The sequence below is a fragment of the Drosophila montana genome, unplaced genomic scaffold (genome assembly GCF_035044405.1).
Source record: "Drosophila montana isolate Dmon_TW-CO22-7 unplaced genomic scaffold, ASM3504440v1 contig_3200_1, whole genome shotgun sequence".
NCBI lineage: Eukaryota > Metazoa > Arthropoda > Insecta > Diptera > Drosophilidae > Drosophila > Drosophila montana.
The window spans coordinates 1,614,309-1,627,384 of NW_026998080.1; the positions used below are offsets into that span (position 1 = coordinate 1,614,309).

Genomic DNA, 13,076 nt, shown 5'->3' on the forward strand with positions numbered 1-13,076 from the left:
CGATGAAGTACTCATCATCATGCTCAGCAATAATATCAAGTGATGTTTGGCTGGCAATATCTGTGTGATAGTTGTCTAAATCTACATGAAAGCCTTCCCTGGACTCTTCCTTATGGCTAATATTATAATCTAGATCTTCCCCTGCAGCTTGGGGTTCATTAATCTCATTGTTCAAATCTAAGCTAACGGGCTGATACGAGCTGAGTTCGTCAAACAGACTGGGATGTGCTTCGTATTCTATATCATCTGGCGGCTCATCAAAACTATCAAAGGAACTCAGGTATTTGTGCATAATTAGGGAGCGTTGGCGTCGTCTTTCGATTGTGGCCAAAAGTCGTTTGTCTTGAATGTAAATCTTGCAAATGGTCCCTAAGAGGTTCACAGGTCTCGCAGCTGAGTCTCCATCGCTCGGTGTTGTGTCTGGGATATTCGGCTGTCTTCGCAGGCACTTTTGAGACGTTTTACCTAGAGCGCAATTATCGCTCTTAACAGATTCACTTGTCAAAAGATCAGATTGAGTTGCATCACCGGCCTGTAATATTAATTTTTCTGTTGCAATTATTGCAGCTGCCTCTTCGCTAGCGACTTGTGGCTCAAGTGTTGTTTGAACAGCGGAAACCTCCTCGCCTTCCGTAGGGGCAGCCTGCGGATTAGTTTCAACTCCTGCTGGAGGAACAGCCTGAAATGCTGAAGCCTCCTCATCCTGCTCTGGTATAATTTCAGTACTGGCAACCTTCTCAATTCCTGGTAAATCCTCCTCGGGAGCATCTGGTGACTCAGATTTATTTGCTGCTAATAAAACTTCCTCGATTGCTGGATCTTGAGCTTCCCCAGGAACATTTTGTGGCTCTTGAATAGTTTTAGTACTGGCAACCTCCTCAATTGCTGATATTGAAGCATCCTCGAGAGCAGCCTGGGGCTCACCACTAGAAACCTCCTCATTTACTGGCGGTGCAGCCTCCTGGTGATCGATTTGGGATTCTGGTGTAACTTCAGCTCTAGCAATCTCCTCAACTGCTATTGCTGGAGCTTGATCGGAAGTAACCTGGGGCTCAGCAGAATCAACTGCGTAACCTTCAGCCGCTGGAGCCTCCTGGGGAGTAGCCTGTAGATCTGGTGCAATCTCAGCACCAAGAACCTCCTCAACTGATGGGGTTGAATCTTCTTCGAGGGCAGGCTGAGGCTCCGCACTAGCAACCTCTTCAGCTACTGGCGCTGAAGCCTCATCGAGAATCATCTCAGTACTAGCAACCTCCTCAATTGCTAGTGTTGGAGCTTCCTCAGGAGTAATTTGGGGTTCAGTAGAAGCAACCTCATTGACTTCTGGCGCTGGAACTTTCTGGGGAGTAGCCAGTCGCTCTGGTGCAATCTCAACAGTTGGAATATGTTCAACAGCTGAATCTTCCTCGGGACCAGCTTGTGGCTCAGAACTAACAACCTCCTCAATTGTTGGTGCTGAAGCTTCTTCAAGGGTAATCTGAGGATCAGTACTAGTAAGCTCCTCAATTGCTGGTGCTGGAGCCTCCTCGGAATTTATTTGTGGCTCTGGTGTAATCTCAGTAGAAGGAACATTCTCAATTGTTGGAGCTGAAGTCTCCTCAGGATCAACTTGTAGTTCTGGTGTAATCTCAATACAAGCAACCTCCTTAATTGTTTGTGCTGGATCTTCCTCGGGAGCAGATTGTGGCTCAGTTTTAGCAACCTCGACAATTTCTGGTACTAGAGCCTCCTCGGTATCAACTTGTGGCTTTTGTGTTATCTCAACACTTCCAATCTCCTTAATTGTTGGTGCTGGATTTTCTTTGGGAGCTGTTTTTGGCTCAGTACTAACAACCTCTGCAATTGCTGGTGCTGCAGCCTCCTTGGGATCAACTTGTTGCTTTTGTGTTATCTCAATAATTGCAACCTCAATAATTGCTGGTGCTGGAACCTTCTCGGAATTTATTTGTGACTCTGGTGTAATCTCATTAGAAGCAACATTCTCAATTGGGGGAGCTGCAAATTCCTCGGTTGTTGTGTTCGGCTCAGTACTAGCAGCCTCCTCAATTGCTGGTGCTGGAGCCTCTTCGGGATCAACTTTTAGTTCTGGTGTAATTTCAATACAAGCCACCTCCGCAATTGCTTGTGCTGGATCTTTCTCGGGAGCAGGTTGTGGCTCAGTTCTAGCTCGCTCCCCAATTTCTGGGGCTGTAGCCTCCTCGAGATCAACTTGTGGCTCTTGTGTTATCTCAGCACTTCCACCCTCCTCAATTGTTGGTGCTGGATCTTCCTCAGGAGCTGTTTTTGGCTCAGAACTAGCAACCTCCTCAATTGCTGGTGCTGGAGCCTCCTCGAGATCAACTTGTGGCTCTTGTGTTATCTCATTACTTGCAACCTCCTCAGTTGCTGTTGCTGGAGCTTGATTGGGAGCAACTTGTGGCTCAGTAGAAGTAACCTCTTCAGTCGTTGATAGTGAAGCTTCCATCTTAATTACTGGCTCTGAATCTTCCTCCAAAACAACTTGAGGGTCTGGTGCAATCTCAGTACTAGCGAACTCAATTGCTGTTGCTGAAGCTTCCTCGAAAGCAGCCTCCTCGGGTTCAACTTGTGGCTCCGGTGAAATTTCAGCCCTAGCCACCTCCTTAATTATTAGAGCTCCACCGTCCTCGTGAACAGCCTGTGAAAGTGATGTAACTTCCAAACAAGCAACCACAACTGCTGAATTTGGAACTTCCCCGGAAGCAGCAGTTAATGCTCCAACAGCATTAACTTCCTCTACTACTTCTGCTGGAGTAACTATCTCAGTTTCTGGCGCTTGAGATTTCTTGGAGGCAGGTTCTTCTGCTGGAGTAATAGTATCAACTGCTGATATTTCCTCGGGAGTAACAGTTGTTCCGGTAAGCGTTGGAACTTCCTCGGAAGTAACTATCTCATCTGCTGGCGCAGATGTTACTTCTGCTAAATAAACTATCTCAGTTGCTGGCGCTTGAGATTCCTCGGAAACAGCAGTTACTTCTGCTGGAGTAACTATCTCTGCTTCTGGCGCTGGAGATTCCTCGGAAACAGGTAGTTCTGCTGGAGTAACTATCTCATCTGCTGGCGCTGGAGATTCCTCGGAAGCAGCAGTAACTTCTGCTGGAGTAACTATCTCATCTGCTGGCGCAGATGTTACTTCTGCTAAATTAACTATCTCAGTTGCTGGCGCTTGAGATTCCTCGGAAACAGCAGTTACTTCTGCTGAAGTGACTATTTCAAATCCTGGCGCTGGAGATTCCTCGGAAGCAGCAGTTACTTCTGCTGGAGTAACTATCTCTGCTTCTGGCGCTGGAGATTCCTCGGAAGCAGGTAGTTCTGCTGGCACAGGATCTTCCTCGGGAGTAGCAGTTACTTCTGCTGGAGCAACTATCTCATCTGCTGGCGCCTTAGATTCCTCGGAAGTAGTTCCTTCTGCTGGAGTAACTTTCTCATCTGCTGGCGCTGGAGATTCCTCGGAAGCAGCAGTAACTTCTGCTGGAGTAACTATCTCATCTGCTGGCGCAGATGTTACTTCTGCTAAATTAACTATCTCAGTTGCTGGCGCTTGAGATTCCTCGGAAACAGCAGTTACTTCTGCTGAAGTGACTATTTCAAATCCTGGCGCTGGAGTTTCCTCGGAAGCATCAGCTACTTCTGCTGGAGTAACTTTCTCATCTGCTGGCGCTGGAGATTCCTCGGAAGCAGCAGTTACTTCTGCTGGAGTAACTATCTCTGCTTCTGGCGCTGGAGATTCCTCGGAAGCAGGTAGTTCTGCTGGCACAGGATTTTCCTCGTGAGTAGCAGTTACTTCTGCTGGAGCAACTATCTCATCTGTTGGCGCCTTAGATTCCTCGGAAGTAGTTCCTTCTGCTGGAGTAACTATCTCATCTGCTGGCGCTGGATTTTCCTCGGAAGCAGCAGTTACTTCTGCTAGAGTAACTATCTCATCTGCTGGCGCTGAAGATTCCTCGGAAGCAGCAGTTACTTCTGCTGGAGTAACTATCTCTGCTTCTGGCGCTGGAGATTCCTCGGAAACAGGTTGTTCCGCTGGCACAGGAACTTCCTCGGGAGTAGCAGTTACTTCTGCTGGAGTAACTATCTCAGCTGCTGGCGCTGGAGATTCCTCGGTAGCAGGTACTTTTGCTGGCACAGGAACTTCCTCGGGAGCAGCAGTTAATTTTGCTGGAGTACCTATCTCTGCTTCTGGCGCTGGAAATTCCTCGGAAACAGGTACTTCTGCTGGCACAGGATCTTCCTCGGGAGTAGCAGTTACTTCTGCTGGAGTAATTATCTCATCTGTTGGCGCCTTAGATTCCTCGGAAGTAGTTCCTTCTGCTGGAGTAACTATCTCATCTGCTGGCGCTGGATTTTCCTCGGAAGCAGCAGTTACTTCTGCTAGAGTAACTATCTCATCTGATGGCGCTGAAGATTCCTCGGAAGCAGCAGTTACTTTTGCTGGAGTAACTATCTCTGCTTCTGGCGCTGGAGATTCCTCGGAAACAGGTTGTTCCGCTGGCACAGGATCTTCCTCGGGAGTAGCAGTTACTTCTGCTGAAGTAACTATCTCATCTGTTGGCGCCTTAGATTCCTCGGAAGTAGTTCCTTCTGCTGGAGTAACTATCTCATCTGCTGGCGCTGGATTTTCCTCGGAAGCAGCAGTTACTTCTGTTAGAGTAACTATCTCATCTGCTGGCGCTGAAGATTCCTCGGAAGCAGCAGGTACTCCTGCTGACAGAGGAACTTCCTTGGGAACAGCAGTTACTTCTGCTGGAGTAACTATCTCTGCTTCTGGCGCTGGAGATTCCTCGGAAACAGGTACTTCTGCTGGCACAGGAACTTCCTCGGGAGCAGCAGTTACTTCTGCTGGAGTAACTATCTCATCTGCTGGCGGTGAAGATTCCTCGGAAACAGCAGTTACTTCTGCTGGAGTAACTATCTCTGCTTCTGGCGCTGGAGATTCCTCGGAAACAGGTAGTTGTGCTGGCACAGGAACTTCCTCGGGAGTAGCAGTTACTTCTGCTGGAGTAACTATCTCATCTGTTGGCGCTGGAGATTCCTCGGAAACAGGTAGTTCTGCTGGCATAGGAACTTCCTCGGGAGTAGCAGTTACTTCTGCTGAAGTAACTATATCAGCTGCTGGCGATGGAGATTCCTCGGGAGCAGCAGTTACTTCTGCTGGAGTAACTATCTCTGCTTCTGGCGCTGGAGATTCCCCAAGAACAGCAGTTATTTCTGCTGGAGTAACTATCTCTGCTTCTGGCGCTGGAGATTCCTCGGAAACAAGTAGTTCTGCTGGCACAGGAACTTCCCCGGGAGCAGCAGTTACTTCTGCTGGAGTAACTATCTCATCTGTTGGCGCTGGAGATTCCTCGGAAACAGGTAGTTCTGCTGGCACAGGAACTTCCTCGGGAGTAGCAGTTACTTCTGCTGAAGTAACTATATCAGCTGCTGGCGATGGAGATTCCTCGGGAGCAGCAGTTACTTCTGCTGGAGTAACTATTTTTGCTTCTGGCGCTGGAGATTCCCCAAGAACAGCAGTTATTTCTGCTGGAGTAACTATCTCTGCTTCTGGCGCTGGAGATTCCTCGGAAACAGGTAGTTCAGCTAGCACAGGAACTTCCTCGGGAGTAGCAGTTACTTCTGCTGGAGTAACTATCTCATCTGTTGGCGCTGGAGATTCCTCGGAAGCAGGTACTTTTGCTGGCACAGGAACTTCCTCGGGAGCAGCAGTTACTTCTGCTGGAGTAACTATCTCAGCTGCTGGCGCTGGAGATTCCTCGGAAACAGGTAGTTCTGCTGGCACAGGAACTTCCTCGGGAGTAGCAGTTACTTCTGCTGGAGTAACTATCTCCGCTACTGGCGCTGGAGATTCCTCGGAAGCAGGTACTTCTGCTGGTAAAGGAACTTCCTCGGGAGCAGCAGTTACTTCTGCTGGAGTAACTATCTCAGCTGCTGGCGCTGGAGATTCCTCGGAAGCAGCATTTACTTCTGCTGGAGTAACTATCTTAGCTGCTGTCGGTAGACCAGCAGGTTCTTCTGCTGGTGCAGGATCTACCGCAGGAGCAACAGTTACATCTGTTAGAGTAACTAGCCCAGATGCTGGCGCTGGAGATTCCTCGGAAGCAGGTACTTCTGCTGGCACTGGAACTTCCTCGGAAGCAGCAGTTACTTCTGCTGGAGTAACTATCTCAGCTTCTGTCGGTAGAGCAGCAGGTTCTTCTGCTGGTGCAAGATCGACCTCAGGAGCAACGGTTACTTCAGCTTGAGTAACAATCTCATCTTCTGGCACTGGAACTTCCTCAGAAGCTGCAGTTCCTGCTGATGGAGTAACTATTTTTGCTTCTGTCGCTTGAGATTGATTGGAATAGACAGCTGGCACAGAAACTTCCTCGGGAGCAGCATTTACTTCTGATGGAGTAACTATCCCAGCTGCTTCCTCGGAAGCAGCGGTTACTTCAGAGGGAGCAACTTTCTTAACTGCTGGTGTAGGAACTTCCCCGGGAATAGAAGATACTTCTGTGGAAGAAGCTGTCACATCTGCTGGCGCTTCAGACGTAGCAGGTTTTTCTTCAGGAGTAAATAGGTCAATTACTGGCCCTGGAATTTCTACAGGAGCAGCAGCTTCTCCTGTTAACGTAGGAACTTCTTCGGTAGCATTTAGAGCAACTATCTCAGCTGTCGGTATTGAAGCTTCTTCGGGAGCTGCAGTTGCTTTTGCTAGAGGACTAAGTTCTTCATGTTGTTGCGTTGTTGCTTGTGTGGATGCAGCAGTTAAAGTAACTTTCTCAACGGCTGGCGATAGAGTTGGAGCTGGTGCAGCAGTCTGTGGCTCTACAATTATTTCTGCTTGAGTAACTAATTGTGCCAAATCTTCCTGAGGAACAAGTTTTGTTTCTGAATTAATCCCAGCCCTAACAATCTCATCAAATAATGGTGCTGCAGTTGGTGTTTCTCCAGATATAGGTTGTTTATTAGGAGCGAGTTCCGTTTGTCCTAAAACTTCAACATTCCCCTCCTTTGGTTGAGATATTTCTTCGGTAATGGAGGATGGAATCTCACTCGCATTAATAGGTGACCTGTGCTTGTGTTCTTCAGCAGTTTGAGGTTTGTCGTCTTGGTCTGTGGATTGTGCTTCCGTGAACTCTTCCTCAATAATGTCCAGAGAGTGTTGAGCTAGCTCCATTGTGCGAGCGTTGATTTCAGCCAGAGCCAAATCACTTAGTTCCTTGAGTGTATGAATTTCTGTGGCAGTCATAATAGGAGGTTGTTCAGATGCTGGGATGGCGAGCATGGGTCCCAGAGCAATGGCTGCTAGTATTTCAATAACCGAAGGTATGTTTTCATGTAGCTTGCTGTCATCTAGGTATTCAACGTCCCCGAAGCCTGTCAAGCCCTCGAGATCGCAGAGATCATCTGAATCACATTGGGCTGCTGTAACACATAACGACTGCTGAATGCCGCTGCTTTAAAACTATGCACAGATACGCTGAGGTTCAATACAGGTGGGTTCCGCTAAAACTACGGCAAGGTCTAAGGGACTAACACTCCCAAACTAATCAAACTTAAGGCAGGATGTATAGTATATGTGAATATAAGTGGTTAGCTTAAAGGATGAATTGTGGACTTGTAAGAGGAAAAATAATTTTGCAATTACCTGCAATCAGTGTCTGAGCGGGTTCCTCAGTATTTTCATCATCTTGGAAAATCATGGGTGGCGGCGGCGCCATTAAAGTAGACGTTTTCTGTTCTTCTGGCTGTGACGCTGTGGCCGCCGTGGGCTGTTGGACGAGCGGATTTGTGGTCTCGGTAAAAGCCGGCTCGTGCTCCGCTGGCAAAGTATTTGAGGTCAAACTTGTGCGATCCACCAGTTCGTCTAGCACTAGTTTTGTGTTCTGTCCACCAATTAGGTGTTTGCTTAAGAGGCGATCATTTAGCTCATTGCAACGCAGCAAATCCAGGGAAGATTCCTCTGCGTCGGAGCCCATTTCGGACAGATCGCTGACCTCATCGGCGGTCCGATCGCCAATCTGAGCGCGTACATTCTCCTTGGGCGCGGGCACCAGCATGCCAATGCTGCTCGGTGTGGCCGAGCTCTGCAAGGTGCTGCGCTTCTTCTTGAATAGCCAATTGTCCTCCCAGGTGCCGTCACCGACCATGCTCGACGACATTGAGACAACATCTGGAAGGAGTTAAGAAGATATATTTATGGTAGGGTTAGATCTTAGGGTTAGGTACTCACCATCCTCCGATTCGGTAACGGATGCTGAGAAATCCGGCAGCGGCACCATGTGAGCGGCTATATAGTCACTCAGGACCGACTCACGTTCCACGTCCAGCTGTGCTTCTTCTTTGCCAGTCTGCAAAAATGGAGTATTTATAGATAAAGAGATTATAAGAGATCCTAACTAATATTGAGTACCAGTTCATGATCCGTTAGGCTGCAATCGCTGCGCGGCTCTATTGAACTTCCAGATGTAGTGCTCAACGCTTCGGCATTGTAATTCTCATCAATGTTGTGAGCACTCAGGTCCGGCGTACTCTCCGAAATGAGCCTGTTATTGCCCTCCTTGTCCGCAATCTATAAAAAAGTTGGAGTTTTATTTGAGTTAGACGGGTTTTGATTATTTTAGGGACTGTGCAACACTTAAACTGCTTGCAACCGGCAACACTTGTCAGCTGTGTTGAACAACGCTGTGTTGAAAATCAAGACTTTTGTCGTCATGATTGTACCTAAAACTAGTTCGATTTCAGCGTGACGCAGCGTGAAACGGGTTGAGATTTCCGTAGAACTAAAACAGATTAATCAATCACTTATGAAACCTATGTTAAACCAGGCAAAAATATGACTGGCTGATAAGATATGGAACCTTAGTCCAATTGGATTGCGTTTTATATAAAACAAGTTGCGTCTTTATGTTTTAGTTGAAGTATTTACATGCTGGGCTGGCTCTGCCATGACGAAATCCAGAATAAAACCAATTAAATACGATTTTTGGCTAGGGAAAATCGAGTTTTTCCTCTGACTGAAAAGTCAATGATCCAATTAGCGTGTGGGGCTGGTTGATGCCTTTTGCCGTTCACAGTTCTTTCGGGCGTCCGCGCGCTTGCAACAATGGGCAGCAACTAATTAGTGGGGCATGCAACTGTGGTGGCTTTGGGCCGATTGGGAAGCCCGCAAAGTGCGGCCCAAACGAAAGCGAAAACTGAACGAAGCTGACGTTTGAGGAAATTGCCAGAATGTGCCGAGGATTACAAGCGAGGTCAACACGTTGCTGCCCCAGATGCAACAGTTGTTCTGGGAGGTCAGTTTCCTATACCCTCTAACCATTGACTAAAAGAGGGGTATGTTCGATTAGAGCAATTCTATGTAACTGTTCGTCTCAAAAAATATCATAACTAAGGACTACAAAAGGAGATGCTTGTATTATAAATCAGTATCTATTATCATTCTACTTTGAATTTAAAAAGTAGATGCTTGCACATTATAAGAAGAAGTGTTTTTTTTTTGACAAGTCTTCCAATTTCAGTATCTATTTTCATTCTATCTTTAGGTAGACACACACGAATGTCATCTTAGAGCTCTCTTTAATAACAATCGGATTATTTAAGATCAAATTTGTTCCTTTTTTTTTTTTTTTTTTTGTGTCTCTGCATGTTATTTATGCCTGGCTGCAGGGTATCTAATAGTCGGTGTTTCAGTTGTTCTTACCTTATTGAGCACCGCTGTGGCCAACAGATCCTGATAGATTTTGGGCTCAAAATAGTGCTCGGTGCGATGGCGTCGCTTGCTGCTGCTGCCGCCATTGCTGAAGCCCGACAGCTGCCCATTGGAGCGCGTGTCCAGGCTAATCTCGGAGACGGCGCCGCTGGGATTCAGGAGGAGGCTGTTGCTGCCGCTGCGCAGCGTTTCGGCGATGATTGTCTCAATGAGACTGCGCAGACGCGTCTGCGATATGTCCGCCAGTTGATCATTGTTGATGTTGTTGTTGTTGTTGTTGCTGTTGTTGTTATTGTTGTTGCCATTGACAATGGCTGGCAAATCTGTAAGCAGGCGAATTGGTCAAGAAAGCATTTGGAAGTCTTAGAATATCATGGCATGGGCATGGTTAGCACGAAAGTCAGTTAAAAAACGAACAAAACGAATGGAAAAGTGAAAAGACGCAAGTTGTGTGAGTGTAGAAAGTGAGTGTGTGAGTGCGTGTGAGCTGATTGAGGAGAAGGCATACCTAATTTCACCTCAATGACGTAAACAACGTAAAATACAATTACAGCTACGACGGCATACATGCCAGTTATCAGGCCCAATGTAAAGTCCATGCTGCATGCACACACAGAAAAAACGGGTATTCGACGACGCGACTATTCAGCTATTCAGTTACATATATGAATAGGTTGAGTATTCACTTTGGGCCAACATCAATATGAATTAGTTGCCGTATTTGTTTATTGTTTTTATTTATTGTATTTGTTTTTTATTTAACTGTCGCTAATGCCGTATTTGTATTTATTTGTATTTGGCCTGTGTAAATATTTATTTATGTTCCGGTTTTAATTAAGACACACACACTGACACATGTAATACACTCTTTGAGTGGCAAATTACGCATACGCCGCATTAACCAGCCCCCTTTCAACCATAAATTTGTATATTTAAAGCTGAGCTAAACGCTTGAGCAGTTCGCAAACCCAAAGTCCAGGCTCAAAGAAAATAAATATAAATGGATAAATATATTTGTATGTATGTATTTGTATCTCCACGCATTGTAAACAAAACAAAACAAAGCGCAAAATAAATGTATCTTTTGAGCCGCTTTTGTGCTAATATCTTGTTTTTCTTTTTAGCGGTAAAAACATAATTAATAACCTCAAGTTATCTATTTTGCCTTTACAAAAGCCACTAAATTTCTTTATCGCCTCGCTGACATGTCTATTGTGTGTGTGCGAGTGTGCTTGTGTGTGTGAGTGAGTGTGTGTGTGTATCGCTTGAGTGCCGTTAGTCATTGACAAAATGTCAAAGATTGAAATGTATCTGGCGCTTTTTGCATACGGCTGTCATTAATGAAGCAGAGCTGAACCTGAACTAGACAAGCTGAACCTCAACCGGCACAGATCATAGCTAAGTATACCCTATATATATATAGTCTAAGTGTGCTGTGCAAGGTGCACAAGTCAAGTTCAGTTCAAAGTTCCTGCTTCTACTACTTAAGCATTTAGTTATTAACTTTTACACGTTTAAATATAGCTCTTAACTTGTTTAATTTATCTATAAACACACACACACACACATTTGCACATTTATAAAATGTGTTTAAAGTCGTGAGATTAATTTAGCATATTTTGGCGCATAATCTTGTGCGCTCGAAGCCATCATTAATATTTATTAACATTGATTAAATATTTTTTCCTGGTTTTGCTCTTTAGGCCACGTTTGGAGTTTTGTTGTTTATTTTTTTGCTAACTAATATGTACACTTTATTCAGAGGGTCAAGGTTGGCATATACATAAGATCAAGAGCTGAGTAACTGTGTGTGTGTGTGTGTGTGTGTGTTATCTGTTATCTGCACAGCATATATATATACACATATATATGTATTTGTTCGCAGTCTATTTGGTTTCTTTACTTTACTTTTTACTATGCGTCTTTCTTTTATTTTCTTGTTGCTTTTCTATGTTATCATTATCACTTTTGGGCACTTGCTTTTTTCTTTTTTTGCTTTTACTTTGCACGCTTTGACGTAAAAAACGTTATTTTATGTGATTTTATTTTTTTTATAATTTTTCACCCGGCTTTTAGCTGCTCGGCGCGCGGCCAAAACGTTGCGATCAGCGCGCGTTGCGTCTGGCAACTGCCGCAAGCAGCCGCAGCAGCAGCAGCAGCAGCTAACAACGTGTGAGTGTGCCAACACACACACACACACACACTCTCACACACACAGTTATAGACATATCTATAGCTTTGTAATGGCATACAAACAGTTCGCTTTTGTTTATTAAGGTATTTCGATATTCGCGAGCATTGTGCTCGGATTCTCTCTATGAGAATTGAGCACAAAATTTTAAGTCTTTAAACTTTGCCATATTCAAAAAAAAAATTACTTTGTGCTATATAGATATTATTAGTATTTTGTCTGTAAGAGTCCGGCTTAGAGCATATTTTAAGACATGATTAATTTTTGAATATTTAAAATACAATTTTAGACTTATAAATAAGCCTGAAACCAGCTTGAAATTATATCTAAGGAAAGCCTTAATATGCTTGAAACTACAGTTTATTCTGATTGATTGGCTGAGTCAGTGATTGACTGACTGACTGATTGCTAATCAACATGTCGAAGAAGCTAGAATGCTCAGTTTTTTATTGTTTTTATTGCTGAGTTTTAGAATAGTTTGTTCCTATTGATTGATTGACTGACTGACTGACTGCCTGACTGATTGATGATCAACGCAGAGCCCAAACCGTTAAAGCTAGCTTGATGAAATTTTTATTGTTGCTTCTAATGTGATGTGAGTCGTGAAAAAGTATCCCAGCGTATGTGGAAATCAGAAAACTGCCTGATTGATAGTCGTGATCCGCAGGATTTTAATAGATTATCAAGATTTGACTTTAGGTAACTTTATTAAAAAACAAAACACTTAATCATAGCTCGGGTAAATAATGCTCGATCTTGACAAGAAATGTCTTTCTGGATTCGTAAAAGTCGACTAAATTGATTGCATTATATTTGACATACGCAGGAATGGAATGTGTTGCGTGCGATAAAACGTTAACACAATTAAAAAAAGTATATTTCAGAAATTTCAGAAATAGCTAGTTTCCTGTTTTCGTAGCAGAAATGTATATATAGGTTTTTGTTAGTGCCAACGGCTTGAAGTGATTGACATGTTTATTTGCAATCGACGAGTTAGCATGTCTCTAAGTTATTACACCCTCGAGAGACGAACATGTTTGACTTTGTAATTTGAATGATGGGGCATTTTAAGGCACTCAAACTCTAAACTCTAAACTCCAAAATGGAAACTCGTTGAAGTTGCCTCGACTAGCCGTGTAAATTGTCAATTTGCAGCTGCTGGAACCAGTTGGT

At 44.7% G+C, this 13,076-nt stretch overlaps 1 protein-coding gene across 6 annotated transcripts in view; it reads right to left on the minus strand.

Annotated features, from left to right (window-relative positions):
- Positions 1–13,076, minus strand: part of M7BP (Myosin-7a binding protein) — a 37,528-nt gene that overhangs the window by 4,794 nt on the left and 19,658 nt on the right. For 3 of the 6 annotated variants that reach the window (XM_064688053.1, XM_064688052.1, XM_064688054.1), the window contains 4 exons: positions 9,704–10,035; positions 8,414–8,572; positions 8,234–8,351; positions 7,649–8,173 (listed from right to left, as the gene is read on the minus strand). In XM_064688053.1, coding sequence (XP_064544123.1) covers positions 7,649–8,173; positions 8,234–8,351; positions 8,414–8,572; positions 9,704–10,035 — 1,134 coding nt within the window. Of the gene's footprint in view, positions 1–465; positions 7,426–7,648; positions 8,174–8,233; positions 8,352–8,413; positions 8,573–9,703; positions 10,036–10,220; positions 10,506–13,076 lie in introns of those variants that run through there. The other 3 variants (XM_064688051.1, XM_064688055.1, XM_064688056.1) reach the window with 3 other exon arrangements.